The sequence below is a fragment of the Saimiri boliviensis genome, chromosome 13, assembly GCF_048565385.1.
Source record: "Saimiri boliviensis isolate mSaiBol1 chromosome 13, mSaiBol1.pri, whole genome shotgun sequence".
In the NCBI taxonomy this organism is placed as follows: domain Eukaryota; kingdom Metazoa; phylum Chordata; class Mammalia; order Primates; family Cebidae; genus Saimiri; species Saimiri boliviensis.
The window spans coordinates 77,910,564-77,937,442 of record NC_133461.1 but is presented as its reverse complement, the minus strand read 5'-3'; the positions used below and the strand labels follow the sequence as shown (position 1 = coordinate 77,937,442).

The 26,879-nt window shown below is 44.7% G+C and overlaps 1 protein-coding gene and 1 pseudogene across 1 annotated transcript; both read left to right on the top strand.

Annotated features, from left to right (window-relative positions):
- Positions 1-200: 200 nt before the first annotated feature.
- LETM2 (leucine zipper and EF-hand containing transmembrane protein 2) lies at positions 201-26,879 on the top strand. Its single transcript, XM_074383868.1, has 10 exons — positions 201-1,708; positions 5,291-5,744; positions 7,683-7,826; positions 14,336-14,473; positions 14,918-15,118; positions 17,025-17,144; positions 18,310-18,423; positions 20,745-20,837; positions 21,155-21,253; positions 22,040-26,879. The coding sequence occupies exons 1-10, from the start codon at positions 1,662-1,664 to the stop codon at positions 22,079-22,081; spliced, it is 1,452 nt and encodes a 483-aa protein (XP_074239969.1). The 5' UTR covers positions 201-1,661; the 3' UTR covers positions 22,082-26,879.
- On the top strand, positions 1,705-5,338 carry LOC141580832 (ubiquitin-ribosomal protein eL40 fusion protein-like; annotated as a pseudogene).

Here is a 26,879-nt window from a genome sequence, read left to right as displayed (position 1 = left end):
GCCCCACAGAGAAGTTATTTCGTTGATGGGAACGTGACTTTGCGGCTTCCTGGGCTGCTACGGTGAAGGACGCCCGCCCTCCCCAGAACTTGAGAGCTTATTGGTTGATGATGTCGTCACTCAGATTGACGTCAGGGGCGAGAAAAGAGGCGGAGCCGTAGAGACTTGGCTTCGGGCCCTTCTAGCATGGGGGTGCCTGGGGGGACCCGGGAAGGAACTAGGAGGACCTCGGCGGCCGTTCCGCGGAGCCCGGCCGAGGAGGTAGGGGTGGGCAGGCCCAACCTTCAGGCCGCGACCTGGTGGGCCGCGCTGCCTCTTTTTTCCTCGGGAGCCCGCTCCGCCAGCATGCTGCTCCTCCCATCAGCGCCCGATTCAGGCTCCCTGACAGCTTCCAGTTCCCACCGCGCTCTCCTCCGCTCCCGACCTCATCCCTGCCCACGTCCCAAACTCTGAAGCTCGGTATCCCCTCCCCCGCACAGCGCGCTCCGTCCTTCTTTCTGTCCCAGGCCCTGCTTCTCCTTGGCTTCATTTCCAACAACCCCGATCGTCCACCAGGGTCGTCGTTCCGGTGCCTGTCCCACCCCCGCGCCAAAAAACCAAAGCAAATCCCTCGGACCCCGCCGCATGCAGGCCGCGCACACACCAAGCGCGCCGAGGCCGCCGGCGGAGGAAGCCGAGGGCGCGTTTTGCTCCCGTGTCGTGAGGGGCAAAGCCGAGGGTGCCTGGGAGCAGCGGGCGTGGGGCAGTGCCAATGTGAGTGCGAGTGGTGTCCGCCGCCCGGGAGAGCCCGGGCCCGAGCGGATTAACCGCCACCTCGGGTCTCGTCTCCCGCCAGCGAAATGCCACCCACCGTTAGTATGGGTCCAGAGGTTCCAAGCCCTTGTTCAAAGTGTCAGCTCTGTGGTTGAGGTTTCTTCCCAGGAGAGCCCCTGGAACTCCCTTCCCAGCCGAAAGAGAGCAGAGCTGCCACTGCGATATGCCAGCTCTTCTGCTGCCCATCACCGCCCTCAGCAGAAAAGCACCCCTGGATGGAGAATGGTTTTGGTGAAGGTTATCTACATATTCAAAGCTCAGTTTGGGCTCTGGAGAATCACTAGCAAGGGAAACAATTTTACCTCCACTTGAGCGATTAGTAGGTTCCATGTCTACCTTCATTCACTGCTACCTAAATTAGGTTAGTGGGTACTTCAGTCTTCAGGGTTTGGGACAGCTTGCCTAAATATAGAACAATGCTAACTGAAAAGAAATCCAGGATATTTACTTTTTACCTATATTTTAAGGCTACAAATAGGTATGTCTTGCTCCACTTTTTAAGTACTTGGCAATCATTGAAATTGCATTACTAGATACTGTTGACCAGAAATCAAAATGTCTCTGAGGACCTTACCATCTTCATGAGCATCATCATCTTAGAGATCATTACCATTTGTTGGGATCTCAAAGTACCATTCTCAAGTCCAGAGCAAAGAAAATATCTACGATTGTTGGAAATTAGCTTGAAGGAGATTTTGTACCTTGCCTAGGCAAATGTTCTACCTTTGCAATAGTTAAAAACACTTAAATCCTGATGTTTGTTAATTGTTGTGTTTTTAAAATACTAAATCGTTTACTTACTCCTTTTGCCTAGGTCCCTATGTTAACTAGTTGAGACAAAAATAAGTATGGCCTTTTACAGTTATAATTCAGTCTTAGCTGTTGCTCGAACAAGGTAAGCATTGGTGTTACACGCCAACCCCCCATATGAACTTCATTCTTTTTTTTTTTTGAGATGGAGTCACACTCTGTCACCCAGGCTGGAGTGTAGTGGTGCGATCCCTGCTCACTGCAAACCTTCTCATGGGTTCAATTGATTCTCCCGCCTCAGCCTCCAAGTAGCTAGATTACAGGCGTTTGCCACCATGCCCGACTAATCTTTGTATTTTTAGTAGAGACCGGGTTTCACCATGTTGGCCGGGCTGGTCTGGAACCCCTGACCTCAGGTGATCCGTCTGCCTTCAACTCCCAAGGTACGGGGATTACAGGCATGAGTCACCTTGCCCAGACTGAACTTCATCCTTCTAGATGGAAAGGATGTGTATAAAGGGATTGGCTTCGTACAGTTAAAACTTTCTTGGAGACTGGGCTTGAACCTGGGATGCGGAGGTTGCAGGTTGCAGTAAGCTGAGATTGCTCCATTGCACTCCAGCATGGGTGACAAGAGTGAAACTCTGTCTCAAAAAAGAAAAACAAAAAAACAAAAACTTGGTTTTTAGGATGTTGACATCTTAATGTATTTAAACTTACAGCAAATTTTCTACGTGCTTTAGAACTCAGGCAGAGTAATTTTGTAGATATGCGGTACAGGTTAAGATAGAAGATCCAATTTTTTTTCTTTCTTTCTTTTATTTTTTTGAGACAGAGTCTCACTCTGTCATGCAGGCTGGAGTGCAGTGGCATGATATCTTGGCACACTGCAACCTCCACTTTCCAGGTTTAAGAAATTTTCCTGCCTCAGCCTTCCAGGTAGCAGGGATTACAGGCAAGCGCCACCACCGGCTAATTTTTGTATTTTTAGTACAGATGGGGTTTTGCCATGTTGGCCAGGCTGGTCTTGAACTCCTAACCTCAGGTGATCCACCAGCCTCGGCTTCCCAAAGTGCTGGGATTACAGGCATGAACCACTGTGCCTGGCCAGAAGATGTAATGGTTTTAGAGTGACATATCTTTAATTGATGAATGTCACATGAGGTCCTTAGATGTAAAGGGAGTAAAATGGCTGATGAACAAGCCAGTCTTAGGGCATTTTTCTATCCCATTAAGGTCTGTTACCATTTATTTATTCACTGAGACTAAGTAAAAACTATTCACTGAGCACTTTTCCCTTTTTGGCCATTCAAAGAGTGTTTTATCTTGGCATGCCTCAAAAATAGTCTGAGGATGGAGCAAGGCGGCCGAGATGCAGATGCAGAGATATAGATCTTAGTGAAGACTCTCACGGGCAAGACCATCACCCTTGAGGTCGAGACTGGTGACACCATTGAGAATGTCAAAGCCAAAATTCAAGACAAGGAGGGTATCCTACCTGACCAGCAGTGTCTGATGTTTGCCAGCAAACAGCTGGAGCATGGCTGCACTCTCTCAGACTGCAACATCCAGAAAGAGTCCACCCTGCACCTGGTGCTGCACCTGTGAGGTAGCATTATTGAACCTTCCCTCCGACAGCTCGCCCAGAAATACAACTGCAACAAGATAATCTGCCGCAAGTGCTATGCTCACCAGCACCCCCTGCTGTCAACTGCCACAAGAAATGTGGCCACATCAACAACCTGTGCCCCAAGAAGAAGGTCAAATAAGCCTCTTCCTTCTGGGAAGGGCAGCCTCCTGCCCAGGCCCCATGGCCCTGGAGCCTCAATAAGGTGTCCCTTTGGTTGACTGAAGCAGCAAAAAAAAAAAAAAAAAAAAAAAAAATCTGAGGCTGGCTACAGTGGCTCACACCTATAATCTTAGCACTTTGGGATGTCTAAGCAGAAAGACAGCTTGAGCCCAGGAGTTCAAGAACAACCTGGACAACATAGTGAGACCTTATCTCTGTAAAAATTTTAAAAACTATCTGGGTGTGATAGTGTGGGCCTTTAGTCCTAGCTACTCAGGATGCTGAACCTGGGAGGTCGAGGCTGCAGTGAGCTGTGATCACACTGCTGTACTCCAGCCTGGGTTTTTAACACTTTAAGAACCAAGCCAGGCATGGTACTGTAATCTCAGCTCCTTGGAAGGCTGAGGTGAGAATTGCTTGAGCCCAGAGGTTTGAGGCCAGCCTGGGCAACATAGCAAGACCCTGTCTCTTAAACAGAAAGAAAAAAAAAAAGAGCCGGGTGTGGTGGTGGGTGCCTGTAGTCCTAACTACTCAGGAGGCTGAGGCAGGAGAATCACTTGAACCCAGGAGGTAGAGGTTGTGGGGAGGCCGAGGCAGGAGAATCACTTGAACTCAGGAGGCAGAGGTTGCAGTGAGCCAAGATTGCGCCACCGCACTCCAGCTTGGGCAACAGAACAGGACTCTAGCTAAAAAAAAAAAAAAAAAAAAAAAAAAAAAAAAAAAAAAAAACCCAGACAAGTTTTCTTTGCTTTTGTTTTTGGCATATTCCAAAATAATGAATATTGCATATGCATTTAATTCTGTAGGCTATTGAGAACTTGTGTTGATTTCTTCCACATGAGCCTGGGAGGTCATGGCTGCAGTGAGCTGTGATTATGCCACTGTACTCCAGCCCTCCAGCCTGGGACCCTGGGTTGACAGAGTGAGAACCATGCCTGTCTCAAAACAAACAAACACCTGAAAGAATGGAAAAAGCCATCTCTTTGCCAGTCACTTTCTTTGCTTATATCTGTCATACTCTGATTTTCAAACAATCTGATATGGCAGTTTAACTGCAGACTATGGGCTGTTGCAATACCAGAATGTAGAGATCCTTAATTGGGGTGCCCAATCCTAATTCTTTTTTTTTTTTTTTTGAGATAGAGTCTTGCTCTGTCCCCCAGGCTGGAGTGCAGTGGCACAATCTCGTCTCACTGCACCTTCACCTCTTGGATTCAAGCAATTCTCCTGCCTCAGCCTCCCTAATAGCTGGGATTACAGGTACATGATACCACACCTGGCTAATTTTTGTATTTTTAGTAGAGATGGGGTTTCACCATGTTGGCCAGTCTGGTCTTGAACTCCTGACCTCAGGTGATCCACCTGCCTCAGCCTCCCAAAGTGCTGAGATTACAGGCGTGAGTCACTGCACCCAGCCCTAATGTTCTTGAAGAATTTAGGTGAAGGGTATTTTAGCTGTAAGTGCCTCTCATTTGAGGGGTTCAAAGACACTGCATAGGCAAGGCAGTATTATGTGATTGGTTAATCCCCTCAGCAACCATCAAATGTTTCTTTGAAACAATATTCCTTGGCCAGGCATGGTGGCTCACGCCTGTAATCCCAACATTTTGGGAGCTCAAGGCAGGAGGTAGGGCATTTGAGACTAGCCTGGCCAACTGGGTGAAACCCTGTCTCTACTAAAAACACAAAAATGAGCCAGGCAAGCTACTCAGAAGGCTGAGACAGGAGAATTCCTTAAGCCCAGGAGGCAGAGGTTATTGTGAGCTGAAATCATGCCACTGCACTCCAGTGTGGATGATGGAAGTGAAAAAAAAAAAAAAAAAGCTGTTTTATTTTGACCAGATGTACTACCTATTTCTTTAATAGTATGTGCTTTATGATACTGTGTGCTTTGTAATAGTATGTATTTAACTCAGAGGATGTTGCTCTTTATTACAGATACTCCAGCCATTTTGTCCATCCTACCTGCTCTTTTTATTCCCCATCATGTGCATTTCTTCACTTGCCAGATTCCCATTTAAATAAGACATGTTTGAAGAACTATGGGAGCAAGAAGTACTCAGATCCTAGTCAGCCAGGCAATACAGTACTTCACTCACAAACTAGACTAATGCAAAAGCTACACACATCCACTTGCTGGCTGCGAGAGGTTCCTGGCAAACCTCAGCTGGAGCAAGCCACAAAAGATCCACAGGTGACAAGCCCTCAGGCCACAAAAGAAACTGGCACAAAGATTAAAGAAGGCGAGCAATCTTACAGACAAAAAATCATGGATGAACTTAAATATTATTACAATGGATTCCACTTACTTTGGATTGACACCAAAGTTGCTGCCAGAATGGTTTGGAGGCTGTTGCATGGACAGGTCCTGACCAGACGAGAGAGACGAAGGGTAGGCAAGAATCGTATTTGAGAAGAAAAATGTGAAATTAAAATGAACTCTTTGGGAGCTCTAAATTCAACATAAACTTCATCTTAAACATCCCAGAGTAGGTGCCTGGGTGCGGTGGCTCATGCCTGTAATCCCTGCACTCAGGAGGCCGAGGTGGGCAGATCACAAGATCAGGAGTTTGAGATCAGCTTGACCAACATGGTGAAACTCCGTCTCTACTAAAAATACAAAAATTAGCTGGGCATCATAGCATGCACCTGTAATCCCATTTACTCAGGAGGCTGAGGCAGGAGAATCACTTAAACCAGGGAGGTGAAGGTTGCAGTGAGCTGAGATCACGCTACTACACTCCAGCCTGGGTGACCGAGAGAGACTCCCTTTCAAAAAAAAAAAAAATCTCAGACTAGGCCAGGCACAGTGGCTCACGCCTGTAATCCCAGCACTTTGGGAGTCCAAGGCAGGCAGTCATGAGATCAGGAGTTCAAGACCAGTCTGGCCAGCACAGTGAAACCCTGTCTCTTCTAAAAATACAAAAAAAAAAAAAAAAAAAAAATAGCCAGGCATGGTGGTGGGCGCCTGTAATCCCAGCTACTTGGGAGACTGAGGCAGGAGAATCACTTGAACCCAGGAGGTGGAGATTGTAGTGAGCCAAGATCGTGCAACTGCACTCCAGCCCAGGCGACAATGTGAGAGACTCCATCTAAAAAAAAAAAAAAAAAATTCCCAGAGTAGGAATAATAACTACTGGTGAGAACTGGAAGTCTTGCTCTGTAGCCCAGGCTGGAATGCAGTGGCGCGATCTTGGCTCGCTGCAACCTCTGCCTCCCGGGTCCCGGTTCAAGCAATTCTCCTACCTCAGCCTCCCCAGTAGCTGGGATTATAGGCATGAGCCACCATGCCCAGCTAATATTTGTATTTTTTAGTAGAGACAGGGTTTCACCATGTTTGCCAGTCTGGTCTTGAACTCCTGACCTCAGGTGATCTGCCCGTCTCGGCCTCCCAAAGTGCATAGACTATAGGCATGAGCTACAGTGCCCGGCCTGTAGTATGGTTTTTAAACAAATTTTTATTTTAGGTTCAGGGGTACATATACATGCTTGTAGAATGGTTATAATTGTGTTTTTTAATCTCTAAAAGAAGTTGAGAGGCTTCGTATTTGAAGTATTGTTAAATATTAAGCATATACATTTTAAAACCCAATTTTGGGTGAGCATAATGACTCACACCTGTAATCCCAGCACTTTGGGAGGCAGAGGTGGGCAGATCACTTGAAGTCAAATGTTTAAGACCAGACTGGCCAACACGGTGAAATCTTGTCTACTAAAAACACAAACATTAGCCAGGCATGGTGGCATGTGCCTGTGGTCCCATCTACCCAGGAGGCTGAGGCAGGAGAATGGCTTGAACCTGGGAGGCAGAGGTTGCAGTGAGCTGGGATTGTGCCACTGCACTCCAGCCTGGGAGACAGAATGAGACTGTGTCTCAAAAAAACAAAAAACACCCCAATTTGAAGTGGTACTATGCTATTAAAGTATGGACCCTCTAACGTAATAAAGTCTAGGAGATGCCAATAATATTTTTATTATCATAGATTTCCTTCAAGATATCCAATAAAAATTACTTCAGAGCTATGATAAGCAGGAAAACTCTGCCTTTTCATTTTATAAACTGCAGAAAACCTGTCTTGGGGTTTTAACACTTTAAGAACCAAGCTGAGCATGGCACATATGCTTGTAATCCCAGCTCCTTGGGAGGTGGGAGGATTTTTTGAGCCCAGGAGTTTGAGGCCAGACTGGGCAACATGATGCAACACTGTCTCTTAAAAGAAAGAAAGAAAGAAAGATGAACCAAGACAGGGTTTTTATTGTTTTGTTTTTGATTTTTGTTTTTTAGTGTGCTCTAAAATAATGAATATTGCATGTGCATTTAATTCTATAGCTGTTGAGAACTTGTGTTGATTTCTTCCGCCTGGTTCCATTTATGGTGTTCATAATTGTACCCTTCATGGAATTCTTATTACCAGTGTTTCTGAAACTCTTCCCAGAGATGTTGCCATCAACTTTTGAAAGTGAATCCAAAAAGGTATGTAGGATTTTTTTAACTTTAACAAAATTTAATAACCTTTATTAGAGAAGTTTTTAGGTTTACAGAAAAATTGGGCAGAAAGTACTACTTCTCCCCACCATACCCTGTCACAATTTCTCCTGTAATTAATATCTTGCATTAGTGTGATATATTTGTAACAATTACAGAACCAAGACTGATATTTTATTATTAAAGCTCATACATTAGGGTTTACTCTTTATGTTGAAACAGTTCTGTGGGCTTTGGAAATACATAAGGTCATGCATCCACCACCACAGTATCATACTCAGTAGTTTCACTGCTCTAAGCACAGTAGCTTATGTCTGTAATTTCAGCACTTTGGGAGGCTGAGGCAGGTAGATCGCCTGAGCCCAGGAGTTTGAGACCAGACTGGGCACCATAGCGAGACTCCATTTCCACAAAAAACAAAAAAATTAGTTAGGCCTGATAGCTCATGCCTGTGGTCCCAGTTTCTTGGGAGGCTGAAGCAAGAGGATCACTTGAGCCCAGGAGGTTGAGGCTGCAATGACCTATGATAGTGCCACTGCACTCTAGCCTGGGTGACAGAGGAGGACCCTGTCTTTAAAAAAAAATCCCCAGGCCGGGTGTGGTGGCTCACACCTGTAATCCAAGCACTTTGGAGGCCAAGGTGGGTGGATCACCTGAGGTCAGGAGTTCAAGACCAGCCTGACCAACATGGTGAAGCCTCGTCTTTAAAAAAAAAAAAAAAGTCCCCATGCTCCACCTGTTTGTCCCTTCCTCTTCTTCCTCCAACTCAAGGCAGCCCCTGATCTTTTTCTGTCTTTGTAGTTTTGCCTTTTCCAGAATGTCATATAGTTGAGATCATACAGTGTGTAGCCATTTTAGATTGGCTTCTTTCACCTAGCAATATGCATTTCAAGTTCTTTTCATGGCTCAATTCATTTTATCACTGAATGATAGTCCATTGTTATGGCTGTACCACAGTTTGTTTATCCATTCTCCTATGAAAGGACACCTTGATTACTTCCAGTTTTTGGCAATTATGAATAAAAGTTCTATAAACACTTATGTACAGGGTTTTTTTGTTGTTGTTTGAGACGGAGTTTTGCTTTCGTTGCCCAGGCTGGAGTGCAATGGTGCAAACTCGGCTCACTGCAACCTCCGCCTCCCAGGTTCAAGTGATTCTCCTGCCTCAGCCTCTCAAGTGGCTGGGATTACACCATGCACCACGACACTCAGCTAATTTTGTATTTTTAATAAAGACAGGGTTTCTCCATGTTGGTCAGGCTGGTCTTGAACTCCCGACTTCAGGTGATCCACCCGCCTCGGCCTCCCAAAGTGCTGGGAGTACAGACGTGAGCCACCGCGCCCGGCCTTATGTACAAGCTTTTTGTGTAGATGTAAGCTTTCAACTCACTGGCATAAATGCCTAGGAGAGTAATTGATAGATTGGATAGCAAGACTATGTTTAGCTTTTAAGAAATTACTAAACGGTCTTCTGAAGTGGTTGTATTGTACTATATTGTCACCAGCAATGAATGAGAGTTCCTGTGGTTCCACATCTTCACTAGCATTTGATGTTGACAGTGCTCTAGACATCTGCTATGAAATAGATGTGTAGTGGTATCTCATTGTTTTAATTTGTAATCTCCTGATGTCATATGATGTTGAGCAGGCATCCCCAAACTTTTTACACAGGGGGCCAGTTCACTGTCCCTCAGACTGTTGGAGGGCCGCCACATACTGTGCTCCTCTCACTGACCACCAGTGAAAGAGGTGCCCCTTTCTGAAGTGCGGCGGGAGCCGGATAAATGGCCTCAGGGGGCTGCATGCGGCCCGCGGGCCGTAGTTTGGGGATGCCTGATGTTGAGTATCTTTCCTGTGCTTATTTACCATCTGTGTATCTTCTTCAGGGAGATGTCTGTTTATATCTTTGGTTGACTTTTTTTTTTTTTTTTTGAGAATGAGTCTCACTCTGTCACCCAGGCTAGAGTGCAGTGGTACAATCTCAGCTCACTGCAACCTCCGCTTCCTAGACTCAAGTGATTCTCCTGCGTCAGCCTCCCGAGTAGCTGGGATTAGAGGCATCCACCACCACGCCCAGCTAAGTTTTGTATTTTTAGTAGAGGCCAAGTTTCAACTTGTTGGCCAGGCTGGTCTCGATTTCCTGACCTCAGGTGATCTGCCTGCCTTGGCCTCCCAAAGTGCTAAGATAACAGACTATCATTCACTGTGCCCAGCCGAGTTAATTTTTATGAAAACTGTAATGTCAGTATCCAGATTCATTTCTCTCTCTCTCTCTCTCTTTTTTTTTTCTTGAGACACCAGGCTAGAGTGTAGTGGTGCCATCTTGGCTCACTGCAACCTCTGCCTCCCGGGTTCAAGTGATTCTCCTGCCTGAGTCTCCCAGGTAGCTGGGACTACAAGCACGTGCCACCATGCCCGGGTAATTTTTTGTATTTTTAGTACAGACAGGGTTTCGTTGTGTTAGCCAGGATGGTCTCAATCTCCTGACCTCATGATCCACCCACCTCAGCCTCCCAAAGTGCTGGGATTACAGGCACGAGCCACCGTGCCTAGCCTCATTTCTCTGTTTTTTTTTGTTTTTTGTTTTTTGTTTTTTAATGTGGGTATCTAGCTTTTGCAACACCGTTAGTTGAAAAGATTTTCTCTTCTCCACTAAATTCTAACTTGATTTTAACTGTTAAAAGAATAAAGAGAACAGGCTGGATGCTGTGGCTCATCCCTGTAATCCCAGCACTGCGGGAGGCCAAGGTGGGAGGATTGCGTGAACCCAAGAGTTCAAGACCACCCTGGGCAATATAACGAGAATCCTGTCTCTACAAAAAATTTTAAAACAAATTAATCAGGTGTGGTAGCATGCACCTGTATTCTCAGCTACTTGGGAGGCTGAAGTGGGAGGATTGTTTAAGCCCAGGAGGTCGAGGCTGCAGTGAACTGAGATCATGCCACTGTACTGCACTCCAGCCTGGGCAAGAGTGAGATCCTGTCTTTAAAAAAATAAATAAATAAAATAAAAAGAATAAAGAAAACAGAAGTCCACAGTTACTGCGGTGACGAGGTTTGATTTAGCCCAACAGACTGTTCGGCAGCCCCTGAGAAGGAGGAGCCTTCATTGAGTGTGGCAGTCACTGTGCAGGTGAGAAAACAGAGGCAGCTCCTTCCTTCTCCCTCTTCTGTGCCACTCTACTAGATAGCGTATGGTAAGGAGGTGTGAACAAAACATTACGAGAGGACAAAGAGGGCAACTTTTACATCAGTAAGGTTGGGAAATTTTTCACAGAAAAGGTAACTTTGGAACTGAGACTTAAAGAGTAAGTGGGATTTTACCACAGTCTGGGAAAGGTATTCTGGATAAAAGAAATAGCATTTAACATGGCTCAGTGGCATAAGAGAGTATGATGTAGTCAGAGACCACTGGTCGGTTATTTGTGGTTGAAGTAGGCAGTTCCAGGGTGTCAGTGACAGGAAACAGACAAAGTGATGTGTTGGGATCAGGTTGGAAGGCATCCACCTGCTTAAGGAATTTAGGCTTTCTCATGGTGAGTAATGGAAAGGGAGCATTTGAAGCAGGGTAGCTGGGTAGATGACGTGATTAGATCTGTGTTTTGGAAGAATAATTTTGCTGGCGGGAGGGGCTGCAGAGGGCAGAGCCAAGGTAGGGAAACCAGCTGGAATGATAGCCCGAGAGAGATGGCAGAGACTACATTATGAAATTGACAATAAGAATAAAGATTTCAAGGCCAGGTGCAGTGGCTCACACCTGTAATCCCAGCACTTTGGGAGGCAGAGGCGGCTAGATCACTTAAGGTCAGGAGCTCAGTATGAGCCTGGCCAACATGGTGAAACCTCGTCTCTACTAAAAGTACAAAAATTAGCTGGGCATAGTGGCATGCACCTGTAGTTCCAGCTACTTGGGAGGCTGAGGCAGTAGAATCACTTGTAGCCAGGAAGTAGAGGTTCCTATGAACCGAGATCATGCCACTGCACTCCAGCCCAGGTGACAGAGTGAGATTCCGTCTTAAAAGAAAAAAAAAGACTCAAAGATAAATTTGGGATACCTCCACAAGATAAAATCACATTACAATATTTGACTGCCTGGCAATGTTTTAATTTGCTTACATGTAAAATAATCAGCATCTAGGCCGGGCATGGTGGCTCACACCTGTAATCCTAGCACTTTGGGAGGCCAAGGTGGGTGGATCACCTGAGGTCAGGAGTTCAAGACCAGCCTGGCCATCATGGTGAAACCCCATATTAAAAAAAAAAAAAAAAAAAGTATCAGCATCTAGAATTAATGCCATAACATTCCAAGGAAAACTATTAGTGAATTCAGGAAGATGGGGAAATAGAGGAAGTGATTTATTTAAACGTTATTTCTTTCCTGAACACCACTTATTCCCCCAAACATACAAATATGTCTACATCATGGCCACAGTCTTAGAAAATTCTTGTTTGCTTTGTTCCATGGAGAGAGGAGCTTTCTGTTTACATCAGATCACAGTACCATGCATTTCTCTTTCATAGCACTTACCCATTATGCTTCTCTATTAATATGAGGAATTACTGGATTATCATTAGTCACTAATGTTTGTCTCTTCCACTACACTAAAAGTTCCATGAGGGCAGGAATTCTTCTTGTTTTTTTTTTTTTTGTTTCTTTTTTTGAGATGGAGTTTTACGTTTGTTGCCCAGGCTGGAGTGCAATGGTTCAATCTCAGCTCTCTGGCCTCCCAGGTTTAAGTGATTCTCCTCAGCCTCCTGAGTAACTGGAATTACAAGCATGTGCCACCATGCCCGGCTAATGTTTGTATTTTTAGTTGAGATGGAGTTTTACCATGTTGGCCAGTCTGGTCTTGAACTCCTGACCTCAGGCGATCCACCAACCTCAGCTTCCCAAAGTGCTGGGATTACAGGCGTGAGCCACTGCGCCTGGCCACTAAGTGGTTTCCAACCATGGTTTTGCCATTGTGTGATTTTTTTTTTTTTGGTCTACATCCTTTAAGATCTATCTAAAAATCAGTGATTCCTATGACTGGCTGATCATTAGAATCTCCTAGGCAACTTAAAAATATACACAGATTCCTGTTCTTCTTTACCGCCCTGAGTCCTGACTGTGGTTATTTTGAAAATGCGACCATACTACATGTCTGATATTGAACAAGGATTAAGAAATACCAGTCGGCCGGGCGCGGTGGCTCAAGCCTGTAATCCCAGCACTTTGGGAGGCCGAGGCGGGTGGATCACGAGGTCAAGAGATCGAGACCATCCTGGTCAACATGGTGAAACACCGTCTCTACTAAAAATACAAAAAATTAGCAGGGCATGGTGGTGCGTGCCTGTAATCCCAGCTACTCAGGAGGATGAGGCAGAACAATTGCCTGAACCCAGGAGGCGGAGGTTGCGGTGAGCCGAGATCGTGCCATTGCACTCCAGCCTGGGTAACAAGAGTGAAACTCTGTCTCAAAAAAAAAAAAAGAAAAAGAAAAAAAAATTAGCCAGGTGTGGTGGCACACACCTGTAATCTCAGCTATTCAGGAGGCTAAGGCAGGGGAATTGCTACAGCCCAGAAGGTGGGGGTTGTGGTGAGCCAAGATCATTGCCACTGCACTCCAGCCTGGGCGACAGAGTGGGACTTTGTCTCAAAAAAAAAAAAAAAAATATATATATATATATATATATATATGTATATATGATCATTATTTAGAATGAAATACTATATATATAGTATATATATACTATATATTATATATACTATATATAGTATATATATAGCATATATATATGCTGGGATTTTATATATATATATAGCATATATATATATATAGCATATATATATGCTGGGATTACAGGCATGAGTATATATGTATATACTATATATATATATGTATATATATATATAGTATTTCATTCTAAATAATGATAAATATTAAGCCTCCCATTGGGGGAACATTTTGGATCTATTACATGCTTATGATTACAAAAAGTAAGGAGACAACTTCCAAATAGAGGCTTCTTTTTTTTTTTTTTTTTTTTTTTTTTTTTGAGACAGAGTGTCGCTCTTGTTACCCAGGCTGGAGTGCAATGGCACGATCTCGGCTCACCACAACCTCCGCCTCCTGGGTTCAAGCAATTCTCCTGCCTCAGCCTCCTGAGTAGCTGGGACTACAGGCACGCGCCACCATGCCCAGCTAATTTTTTGTATTTTTAGTAGAGACGGGGTTTCACCACGTTGACCAGGATGGTCTCGATCTCTCGACCTCGTGATCCACCCGCCTCGGCCTCCCAAAGTGCTGGGATTACAGGCTTGAGCCACCGCGCCCGGCTGGAGGCTTCTTTTTACTTGCTCTGGTCTCACAAACCCATTCAGCTAAGCCTGAGCATCATGTGACTACATGATGTAGGGATGAGCAGTAACAAGGAGACAGCGATTTTTCTCCCATCTTTATCTACCAATTTGCAATCATGAAGTCTTGAGTAACTTTTACTCTTCTACCATTAAGGAAGAAAAACAGAAAAAGAAAATGGCTGCAAAGTTGGAAATAGCAAAATTTCTTCAAGAAACCATGACAGAAATGGCAAGGAGGAACAGAGCCAAGATGGGCGATGCCTCTACACGGCTCTCATCCTACGTGAAGCAGGTGTCCATCTTTTATGTAATGCCAAACAACTTCAGGGCTGGGAGTTATATGAACAACCCATGTCCTCATGGATTTCCCAAATTGTTCACCATCTTTGAAACTGCAAATATCTAAATTATGAACATAATTAGATATTGTAAACATGTAATATTATAAACATTGATAGTAGTTTGCAGAAAAGCCTGCCTTAAAGTAATCAACGTGTTGAAGACCTTGGTAACTTCTTGGTAAGAACAGTAGATTTCGAGTCAAACTTTTGAACTACTGATTTTTCAGCTGTTATAGTTTGACTTCAGACAGATATCTTTTCTGTATACTATGAGACCCATTTCCAGATGTGTCACAGAGTCCCATAAATGCTTTGACATCTCTTTCAAATAGCCTAGTGGGAAAGTTAAATTAAGTAGGAAACATTTTAATTGGCTTCTTTGTTCCACTGCCTAGGTCCAGACAGGCCACAAGCCCAGCACAAAGGAGATAGTTCAATTTTCCAAACTGTTTGAGGACCAGCTGGCCCTGGAGCACCTAGATCGCCCTCAGCTGGTTGCCCTTTGCAAACTGCTGGAATTGCAGACGTTTGGAACCAACAACCTGCTACGCTTTCAGCTCCTGATGAAACTGAAGTCTATAAAAGCAGATGATGAAGTAAGAACTTAACCAGGGAATTAGCAAGGTTTTAGGAGATAACCTTAGGGTGCCTGTGGGATGAAGTGTGCAGTATTTTTTGCTTTTGTTTTTGAGGCGAAGTCTCACTCTGTCGCCCAGGCTGCAGTGCTGCAATCTTAGCTGATTGCAACCTTCGCCTCCCACGTTCAAGCAATTCTCCCGCCTCAGCCTCCCAAGTAGCTGGGATTACAGGCATGCACCACCACACCTGGCTAATTTTTGTATTTTTAGTAGAGATGGAGTTTCACTATGTTGGCCAGGTTGGTCTTAAACTCCTGGCCTCAGGTGATCCACCCTCCTCGGCCTCCCAAAGTGCTGGGATGACAGGCGTGAACCACTGTGCCTGGTCAGAAGTGCAGTATTTTCTGTTGGGTCTAGTCATGTTGAGTTCTGGCAAAATGAGTGGTTTAAACAACTATTACTATGACAACTTGAACTTTGATTACTCATTTGAGGAGTTGTCATCCTCTTCCTCATTTTCTTGAGAAGGCCATCATAAGCAGTTAGCAATTTGGATTATCTTAGCTGGGACTCATCTAAAGCAGTTAGGATCTGCTGGGAAGGAAATAACAGCTCAGTAGATTCCTGACAAATCTCTGCTCCCACACTTCTGCTTTCATACCGGGAAGCTGGTGCCAAAGTCAATATTCTGCGGGGCGCATTGGCCTGCCAAGAAGGGGTAGTTGGCCTGGTATGCAAGGCATAATGCTAGGAGGAAAGCAGAGCCTCAACACCTTGTAGAAGAAAGGCATCCTTGGACTATAACTACTAATTAGGCTTTTTTTAAAAAAAAAAATGGACGGAATGTTTGTTGACTCAGAATCAGCTGATTTAAAAGCATTTCGCCTGGGAGAGCAGGTTTCCCAGAACTGAGAATGCATGATCCCTTTGGCCCCATTTAGATTTCAGTTGTTGCTCTTAGAACTTTGGAATAAATACTGGCCCCAGAAATACCATCATTTTGGGTTACGCCAAGCAGAAACTGTTGAAAAAATGTGCACTTTGAATGAAGAGACCTTCCAAACAGGCTTTGTGTGAGCAACACGGCTGTTTATTCACCTGGGTGCAGGTAGTCTAAGGCTGGGAAGGGCATTAGCAAAGGGTAGTGGGAGAGGAGTTGGTTTTATAGGTTTGGGTAGTTTTTTGGGGAGTGGGGGTGTTGCAGAGTAAGATCAGTTATACTGGTGGGGGGGTAGGGGCAAGGGAGTATACATGACCACAAGTTCCGTTACAATGGCAGGGTTGGGTGAGAGGTATTTACATTCTCATAAGAACAGTTAAGATGGCAGGATTGGGTGAGGGGCTTGTCCAGGAAAGCCATCAGGGACAATGGCGAACGCAGGCAGGGGTGGGAGGCATCAGCCGGGGCAGGCAGGACTTCAGACTTTCGGGCTCCAGGCTTGCATATGGAGACCTGACATAAACTGTAATATATACTGAGGGGGTTTTATGAACCAATGTGTTAGGGCCATTTCTGGGGCTGGTGGGAGGACAGCAGGGGAGAACACTACAGGGACATGCAACAAATGGTACATTGTAAGCTTTTCAAGTGAACTACTCTTTTCTAATGAACCATAAAACTGCCGTGGAAGAGAAAAGTAGATATGTCACAACCAGACAGAATGCAGATCAAGAGGGGAAATAATTACTCTGATGACAGAATGTTGGGGAGGAGTTGTGTAAATATATCTGATATTGCTAATACCTGTTGGCAGGATTCCCATTATTTCAACTGCTACCTCCCTACTTCGCCTTTGCAGCAGCAGCCAGTGCAGGGGACGAGCTGTCCAAGCCTCTGATTCTGTTTCCACTGATTTGCTGGAATTTAGGGATTATGTAAAACTGGAATTAAAAGCTCCAACTCCATCCCTTACATTTCTTTCAGATAATTGCCAAGGAAGGGGTGAAGGCATTGAGTGTATCAGAACTACAGGCTGCCTGTAGGGCCCGAGGGATGAGATCACTGGGTCTCACAGAGGAACAATTGCGACAACAGCTCACAGAGGCAAGTAGCAGCACCCCTCCAGGGCCCTCTTCCCCAGAACGCTCCCCCACTACAATATGCAAACCTCCTCATGTGATTTCTCCTTTGCCAGTGAACCATCTTACCTAATTTGCCTTATTTCATTGAGCAGTGGGATGCTGAAGAACCAGGTTGATTTTTCCCTTTGATTGAGATCAGGTACTCTATCAGTTTTCTATTGCTGCCTAAGAACCATGAACTTAGTGGCTTAAAATCAGTGTATTAGCTCACAGTTGGTAGGTCAGAAGTGTAGGCTGTATTCCTTTGGAGGCTGTGGGAAACGACCTGCTTCCAAGTTCATTCAGTTCGTTGGCTGAACTTAGTTCCTTGCAGCTGTTGGACTGAGGTCTTTGTTTCACAGCTGGCTGTGAGCCCCAGGCTACTCTCAGCTCCTAGTGGCCACCTGTATTCCTTGCTTCTTGGCCCCCTCCGTCTGCAAAGCCGGCATCAGAGGATGTCTCACATGCCAGAGCCTCCTCGTGCTTGAAATCTCCAGTTTCCCCCATGTTTGACCTCTAGCCCCAAATTTATGGTCTCGTGATTAGGTGAGGCCCATCCAAATAATCTCCCTATCTTAAGGTCAACTGACTTGGGACCTCAATTACATCCGTAAAATCCTTTCATACAGTGCCCAGAATAATGTTGAGTAACTAGAGGGTGTGGGTACCCCAGGGACAAGGTGTCTTGGGGCCACCTTAGAATTTTACCTACTCCACGTAGTGTAAAGGGTCCTTGCAAAAATTTCAGGTCAAGGCCTGTCATCTGTGTGAATCTGTTTGGGGGTCCCCACTTTGCCTGGTGGCCCACCTGGGGCTGTTTTTCAATTAGTGCCCCAAACCAACACATGCTATGGTAACCCATGTTTAATATTTTTCCTCAGATAGCATATTTATACTTTAAGTAAGAACATCAATGCTTTAAAACAAAGGAGTAACTCCTGTTACATTTCATTCCTATCATTGTTAAAAATTCCATGAAGAATGTGCAGATGGTGTTAGGATAGCAGCCGTGGTGTGGCTTGGAAATCAGGGTTGGGGGAGTGGAGGTGATGGGAAGCTATCACCGAGGAAGGCGCTAGATGACCGTGGGTTCCTCCGGCTCTGGCGTTCTGTGATTCTCATAATGTTGTTCCCCTCCTGTTCTCCAGTGGCAGGACCTCCACCTGAAGGAGAATGTCCCTCCTTCCCTTTTGCTCCTGTCTCGTACCTTCTACCTGATAGATGTGAAGCCCAAGCCAATTGAGATACCACTCAGTGGAGAGGTGGGTACCTGTCTTAATGTGGACCCTCGACATCCATTCAACTGAGGCCTCTCCATAAATGCTTGGTGTACTCTTGCAGTCAGAGCAGGCACTTCTTTTGGCCTTTTAGAATTTGGCCCAACTAGCTTTATATGTTTATATGTTTTAAAAATTCCCCAAAATACACAGAAAACAAAAACAAAGGCTAGGTGTGGTGGCTTGCACCTGTAATCCCAGCACTTTGGGAGGCCGAGGTGGGTGGATCACCTGAGGTCAGGAGTTTGAGACCAGCCTGACCAGCATGGTGAAACCCAACCTCTACTAAAAATACAAAAATTAGCTGGGTGTGGTGATGCATGCCTGTAATCCCAGCTACTTGGGAGGCTGAAGCAGGATAATTTTTATATTTTTAGTAAAGACGGGGTTTCTCCATGTGGTCAGGCTGGTCTCAAACTCCCAACCTCAGGTGATCTGCTTGCGTCAGCCTCCCAAAGTGCTGGGATTACAGGTGTGAGCCAGCACACCCGGCCAGTAGTAGTTTATTCCTTTTCCTTCATCTATCTCATCTTCATTAGCAGATTGGTGTGACCAGTTGTGTGTGTCTGTGTGTTTCTGCTGCTTTCTCCTTTTAGACTGAACGGTTCCTGTTCTATTTCATTTGTCCAGATTCCTATTAATTTTTAAGCATTGATTGGCTAATCTAGAATGTCTTCAATTCACTTCCTTAATCATTTTCCTTCATGGTGTTGTACAGAAGAGCACAGGATTGGCCCAGTTACTACAGCATCTTGCTCTGGGCCCATCAGAAAGGGTCTCCTGCTTCTCTAGCTGGTGGCTTCCTGTCTGACTCAGAACCCTGCATGAGTAAGAAAGGAAAGACTCTTGTAGAAGATACTACACTGTGGTTTAGGGGATCAGTCCAAGAACTAAGTGAGGACCAGTCATTTTACGTCTTAATTAGATGTAATTGAGACAAGCCTTGGACAAGCCAAGGAAAATTATTTGAAGTCCAGTATGAAAACTTGACTTCAGGAAACACCATCTTGCTTTCCATTTTCATATCTGATTTTGGGATTTGTCCAGGAAAAATTCTAGGGAGACTGGGAGCAGTTTTTCAGTACAGACCATGTTCTAAAAGGCAGGGTAGTGGGTTCTTATTCTATCCAACTCTTGGATCCATTCATTCAAGACAGACCAAAATTAATTGTCATTCTTAGATTATTCTAGAGGCAAGAAAATCTTGGAGGAGCTCATTGTCTCAGCTAAATTTGGGTTCTCAGAATTATTCTAGAGGGCCATAAATTCTTTATCCAGATGTTGCTTTCTGGTATGGGTGATAGAGGAATTTAGGACAAAATGATTAGCGCCTAAGCATTTTATTGGCTTTTTCCCCACTCAAATTTTTAAACTTCTATTCTACATGTAGATATACAAAATGAGAACAAGTAGCATGCTAGGTTCTGTGAAGAATAGAGAGACATCAAATCAAATACACTGTAATATAGCTACCTATTCTATCACCACCCCCATTCTGATCATTATATATTTTAATACCACCCCTCTCCCCATCTTCCTTGTGTTACAGGAGCTTGCCATTTTAGTAAGGCAGGCAATTTTATCATTTATTATTGATACTAAAAATGATAAAGATGCAATTTAGACCAAGTTATATCAATGCTATTAGAAAACGATAATTGAGGCCAGGTGTGGTGGCTCACACCTATAATCCCAGCACTTTGGGAGGCTGAGGCAGGCGGATCACGTGAGGTCAGGAGTTCAAGACCAGCCTGGCCAACACAGTAAAATCCCGTCTCTACTAAAAATACAAAAATTAGTAGCTAGTCTTGGTGGTAGGCACTTGTAATCCCAGCTACTCAGGAGGCTGAGGCAGGGATAATTGCTTGAACCCAGGAGATGGAGGTTGCAGTGAGCCGAGCATGCCACTGCACTCCAGCCTGGGTGACAGAGTGAGGCTCTGTCTCTAAAAAAAACCAACAACAAAAAATAAAATGACAATTGAGAAATGGCTTTTTATTTTTGAGGCCAACAGCAGGATCAGTATTGGATCAGTGGATTGCTAATGAATGAGTATTTTAAATGCTAGAATGAAATGAGAGTGCAACTTTTGCATATAAAGTACTCAAGACTCAGAGAAATAATACTAAGTTGCTATGTCAGGGGCATATTTCCTATGTTACTCATAAAGGGTAGAGCTGGAGGAGGAAGTTAGGGATTTAGTGGAAAGCAAATTGTGCTAAAAAGGGTACTGACTACTGTAAAAGAGTTTCTGAGTTTTAGGAAGAGCCAAAATTTTATGATATATAAAATGTTTCTCTCCCCAGGCTCCAAAGACAGATATTCTTGTGGAATCACCTACTTTCACTGAATCTAAAGAGAACATGGTGGATCTTGCACCTCAACTGAAGGGAACTAAGGTTAGATGGTTACTTTCCATTTGGTTAATGAGACTAAAAAATGAAAATAGCAATAGGTCAGTTTCTCCTGTTTTAATCCCCTTAATGAAATTGAAATTTAATGCAATGTTCTTTAATAAGGAACATTTATTGTACTGTTTGATCTGTTTCTAAGGAAGCTTAATATTCTGTAATTAGGTTTCAGATTTTGCCTTTTGAATCCTGTGCCAGGATATGAAGTCGTTATGACAAGTTCCTGGTAGTCAAGGCAGTGGACTGTAGATTAATACACATTTTGTTTTAAATCAGTAACCCAACTCTGAGTTCTGATGTTTAAGGATGAAGACTTTATACAGTCGCCACCAGTTACATCACCCATAACACCATCAACACCTCTTTCATTACCTAAAGGATCCATCACTACTTCTAAAGAAGCTGTAAGTATCTTTAATAAAAGAAAAAGAAAGAGAAAACTCTTTCCCTCTAGTTATCTTTAAGGGTAGTGAGAATCTAGAATTAGTCCTATTGCAAAACATGGCACAATTCTTCCTGTTGTCCAAACAGGAAATTGTAGGCTGAACTTTAGTCATCTTATAACCACTATGTTTTTTACTTCAGCTATCCAAAAGCAGAAAAAAAAATCCACCAATACAATTGTGGGTCAGACAAAAACATGCCAAGCGTAGAAGCCAATTACAATAGGCAGACCCTTTTTTTTATGTGCCAGATGGAAATAGTTTCTACGTGTTGTGTATTTTACACAGGCTTCTGATGTCAGGAAATACTAGCAGGAAGGCAACTTGAATTTCAGGAGAAATGCATGTAAATAAGAAATTACTTATCTATCATCCAGTTTTCCCATTTGGGTGAACAGATTTGGGGCAAGAGCACAGGGCATGACACGGAGCACAGAGTAAACAGTGGGGAGGGAGACTGTGGAGAGCTGAATTGGGAAGTGGCTCTTGTAGACCAAAGACGCTCCTGGTAGAACAGAGAATCTGTGAAGACACAGATGGATAAGCCCAGAAAAGCATCCAAGGCACACATGGACCTTGTTTTTTGTATATCCTCTTTATCTTTTATCAACTTAAATTATAATCTCAGATTTGACTTTGTGGTCTGTCACTATTTTGATTAAGAAAACAAAAAAGGGATTCACTCCTAAAGAATTTACAAGTCTAATTGTGACTAATGCATACAGTCCTTATGTTTTTTACACCTAGACACTCCAGGCCAAATCACAAAAGACAGAACAGCAAGGCTAGTTCAAAGGATCATAAGGACTGCTTGAGAATGGAGCTCACTCTCTCCAGCTTCTGGCCCTCAACAGTGGAATCTTTAAAGGACCTCCCAGCTAAGACTCTGTCTGGCTTCAGAGCGAGGATCAGCCGTTTAGCCCTTGGGGCAGTCCTTTGAGGCCTTGTAACCATTCCAGGTGATGTGAGTAGTGAGACCAAGTTCAGATCATTTAGAAAAATATAATTGCAAAGTCCATTCCTCTGTACCATTGCCACCCCACTCACCTTTGTGTAAAGCCCGCCCCCCACCAGATTGTTTTTTAACAGCTTCTTGTGTACATCCTTTTAGAGAGGAATTTTTTTTTTTTGCATAATGGAATCAGCTTGGCACGTTAGATATCTGTCTCCTATGGCTTGGAATTCTAAGTAAGAACTTGGAAGCTCCAAAAACCATTTTAAGAGCACCTGATTAACTTTCTGAATAACCCATGAGTAGGATCAGCACCCTGGAAACAAAGTACCTCATGAGACGGGATGGATATACTCCTCAGTAAGATCTTTCTGGATATAATGAAGAGAAGCTTCTTGGAGAAAATGGGGAGTTAAACATTGGCAAGCAGAAAAGCTGCTTCGTTGTTCTGACATCCTCCTCTTGGGCCTGCAGAGGCTACAGGAATCTGAGAGGCAGCCACTCTCCTAGCACATGTGGCTTTCATTAGCCACCATTTTGCCAGGAAGCATAATTAAGGGTTTAAGCCTTAACCATGTTTGTGTTGGGGGTGTGTTTCTGGTCAGTTTGTCTTTCACAAACAAGACTATTAGTCATAGGGGTTGTGAAGGTCTGCTATAATCCTTGTACTACCCAGCAACAAGTATGACGTTAGGATACTTATGTTTGGTGTTTTCAGTATTGCTAATACTACGCAACAGACAGACTGCCAGGCAGCTGACCAAAGAGTTTTCTTCCCTTGGGGAGTGGTTAGAAGGCTAAAGGTATTTCAGCCTGTAGGTGATAAAATTAGATTTACTTGCTGTGGTTAGATGGTAGTCAGTTAAAACGGAATTCAGCTGTCCTGTCTGGGATCGCCTAAATGTGAATGTCACCAGCACTTCAAGAATATGCACTCTGCGATGCTTTCTGAACTCCTGCTCCATCAGAGAAGCCCCATGTCCCACTAATGAAGCCCAGTTCTCAGGGAATGAATTCCTACCATGCAAATACAACAGTCATGGATCCTGCCTAGTGAGGTGATTCACAATATATTTTCCCATTTTAAAAATGATGGGTTTTAATTAGTCACATTGCAGGTGTTAAATGTGGGAAAGGGATTAGCTAGTTAAAACTTGCTCAACCCTGTTTTAGCTGAGTGAGTCATAGATACTGTTGGGCTGTCCTGTAGTTCCTTCTGGCTTGCCCTCCAAACAGGGTGGGAATGAGCAGTCACCCGGTCAAGAAACACCGGCCACCTTATATGCCTCTCCTCCCACTCTTCTGCTAGCAGCAGTCAGGGATGTTTCATTGCTCTCATCACTTAGAGGGCTTGGCTGTTGGGCTCAGTGATCCTTACATCTAGCCCCAGTCAGTGGTGTTCTGGTAAATCATTAACCACCAACTCTTTGATGGGGGGAAAGCCCTGATAAATAGCATCTGCCTATTCCAGTGATATAAATACTCCCACCATGTCAATTTCAAGCCACTGCCATGGTACCACTGGACAGTGCAGAGCTGGGAGGAGACATGCAGTGTTCCTAGAGAGCTGCATGCCTCCCAGGGTAGAGACAATTATACCTCTTTTAGCATTATTTATGAAATAGATCTCTTCTGTGTGCAAAGACCAGCACGTAGGGCAGTATAGTGGAAATAGTCCCGAACACTTTTGAGCATCCACCTAGAGGGAACCTGCCCAGATTAAGTCTTAGTAGTTGGGTTCTTGCCAACTGCCCTCTTCCCTGGCTCTCCTCAGCGGAGGGAATGGAAGGCTGTGCCAGCCGCCTCAGAGAGTTTTCCTCTCTGCTCCCTTCTCTATAGATGCAGATACCTTGGCTTTACCTGCTGCTAATGATCTCACTGGGTATGACTTCAGACAATTTTTTTTTTTTTTTTGAGACGGAGTTTCGCTCTTGTTACCCAGGCTGGAGTGCAATGGCGCGATCTCGGCTCACAGCAACCTCCGCCTCCTGGGTTCAGGCAATTCTCCTGCCTCAGCCTCCTGAGTAGCTGGGATTACAGGCACGCGCCACCATGCCCAGCTAATTTTTTGTATTTTTAGTAGAGACGGGGTTTCACCATGTTGACCAGGATGGTCTCGATCTCTCGACCTCGTGATCCACCCGCCTCGGCCTCCCAAAGTGCTGGGATTACAGGCTTGAGCCACCGCGCCCGGCCCAGACAATTTTTTTTTAAAGACAGAGTCTCACACCGTCACCCAGGCTCGTGATCTTGGCTTGTTGCAACCTCTGCTTCCTGGGTTCAAGCGATTCTTTTGCCTCAGTCTCCGGAGTAGCTCGGATTACAGGCATGCACCACCACGCCCAGCTAATTTTTGTATTTTTGTAGAGACAAGGTTTTGTCATGTTGGCCAAGCTAGTCTTGAACTCCCAACCTCAGGTGATCTGCCCACCTCGGCCTCCGAAAGTGCTGGGATTACAGGTGTAAGTCACTGCACCCGGCCACTTTAGGCCATTCTCTAAAACCCAACCGCAGTGGTGCTAGACGTGGCCTGTGTCTCACACAGAATTCTGCTACAACAGAGGTGGTGGCCTGACACTTATGGCCTTGCACCTATGTCATGTCTAATTTCAAAACAAACCACGTATGTGCTGTCCAATCAATTGCTCTGTAATGCCAAATCTAGGCTAAAGATTTCCCACTCACCACCAGCACACACTAACATGTAGTAGTCAGACCAGTGTGACTTGAGAGCAGACTGGTGTGTCACCTAATGCCAACTGAGACTTTAGTTCACTGACTCCATCCAGAGGTGGCTAATAAGCAGAGCAACCTCATTATCATTGAGACAGATTTCTTGCCTCATTTGATGCTCAATCTTACTTACCTGAGATCAATACATTACATTAGCAAGGCCAAGGGACCAATGATACCCAGCCTATGACAATTTGGAAAGACGGAAAGGCAATATTGATTAATGCTGTGGTGATCCCAGCCCTAATCTTTTAACCCTCAGCGCCTAGATAGCGCAACATCTTCATTGGATAAACTGGATTCCTTTCCTCAGGAGACCCAGTCTGGTCCTCTAAGTAAAATGGCCGTTTCATTTTCTCTCAGGTCAATTTCATTCTCTTTTATTTGACAGCTAGTACAGTCTTTGGGGAAATTAATGGGTGATTTGAGTAGCAACAGCAAGGACATCACTGTAATAATGATAGTGCCTTATATTTTTCTAGCACCTCTCCCAAGGCTTATGAAGCCTTTTAGATTCTTCATCCCTTCACACAACATTGCTTCAAGGTAGGGCCAAGGCAGAAATTATCATCAGTATTTTACAAGGAAAGACACTCCTGTGCAGCCTCAAAGCAAATGATTTTAAGGAGCTAAAAATTCATTTTCTGGCTCTGTTCACCAAATGATGCCTTCTTTAAACATAAATACAAATTGTAATGTAAGCAGGTGCATATTTACAGAGAGAAACCAAGAGAACTTTACAATAGTGACCAACACTGCAGCTGCCAAGAAATACCTAACGTGGAAATTTAAAGCAGCAATCCCATTTTCCCTACAGAAGTGAAAGCATATTGAACTTTCTTTTGTATTTAGCAGTAATCCAGCAAATGTAAGCTTTAATATAGCGGTTGAGTGGTAGTTTGAGCCATGAGGTACTGGGGAGCCAGAATCCACTTGGTGAGGACAGTGATGACCAGCAGGTGGCAGAAGTAAATTCCAAGCAGCCAAAAACCAAAAACATTCGGAGAATTTTCTCCCCCTTCCTGAGCGGCAGGGTGGAGTTTGGACAGGAAGAACCGTAAGCAGCCAAGATCTGTGACAGTCCCAACAAATACAGTCTGGTCACATGGATTCAGGAAAGACGATCTGGGGAGGAATAACAACAACAAAAAGAAGCCAGGGACTTGAATGCGAAACTAGCCTCAGGTGACACGCTCTCCTGCACTTGGAAGCACCAGCAAAACCACGCCCACACAGAGGGGGCAGACACGTCTGGGTTTGTGATTCTGCAGACCTCCATCATTCGCTTTCCTTTCTGTTTTTTTTTTTTGAGATGGAGTCTCGCTCTGTTGCCCAGGCTGGAGTGCAATGGCGTGATCTCGACTCATTGCAACCTCCGCCTCCCAGGTTCAAGGGATTCTCCTGCTTCAGCCTCCTAAGTAACTGGAATTACAGATGCCTACCACCATGCCAGGCTAATTTTTGTATTTTTAGTAAAGACGGGGTTTCACCATATTGGCCAGGCTGGTCTTGAACTCCTGATCTCAAGTTATCTGCCCACCTCGGCCTCCCAAAGTGCTGGGATTACAGGTGTGAAGCTTCCTCTTAATCACTTTAGCTCTACCCTGGTGTGGCTATTCCTAGGTAGATGTCCCCCTTCCCCAGCTCAGCCCCACAGGTTTCCTCAGAGGAAACCGTCTGTGGTCGATGGCTGCTGGGCCTTGACCCTCCACCCAGCACCTCTAGTGCATGGACGGGGGTTCCTGCCCTTGATGCAGACATCTTCTTTTCCTGACTTTCCAAAAGTATCGGAGAGGCAGGAGGTGTGTCGTGAGGTCTGGGCGTGGGACCTAGGAGGAAGAGGTTACAAGGAACCTGTGCAGGGAGTGTGCGGTGCCCTTGTGACAGAGCCAGCCCCGGAGC

Bases quoted from the DNA above. Each gene is read 5' to 3' on its own strand.
- LETM2 (XM_074383868.1), top strand. From the start codon at position 1,662: ATGGCCTTTTACAGTTATAATTCAGTCTTAGCTGTTGCTCGAACAAG. The intron at 14,474-14,917 runs GTGTCCATCTTT...TCCACTGCCTAG, and splicing joins TCTCATCCTACGTGAAGCAG to GTCCAGACAGGCCACAAGCC. The intron at 17,145-18,309 runs GCAAGTAGCAGC...CCTGTTCTCCAG, and splicing joins TGCGACAACAGCTCACAGAG to TGGCAGGACCTCCACCTGAA.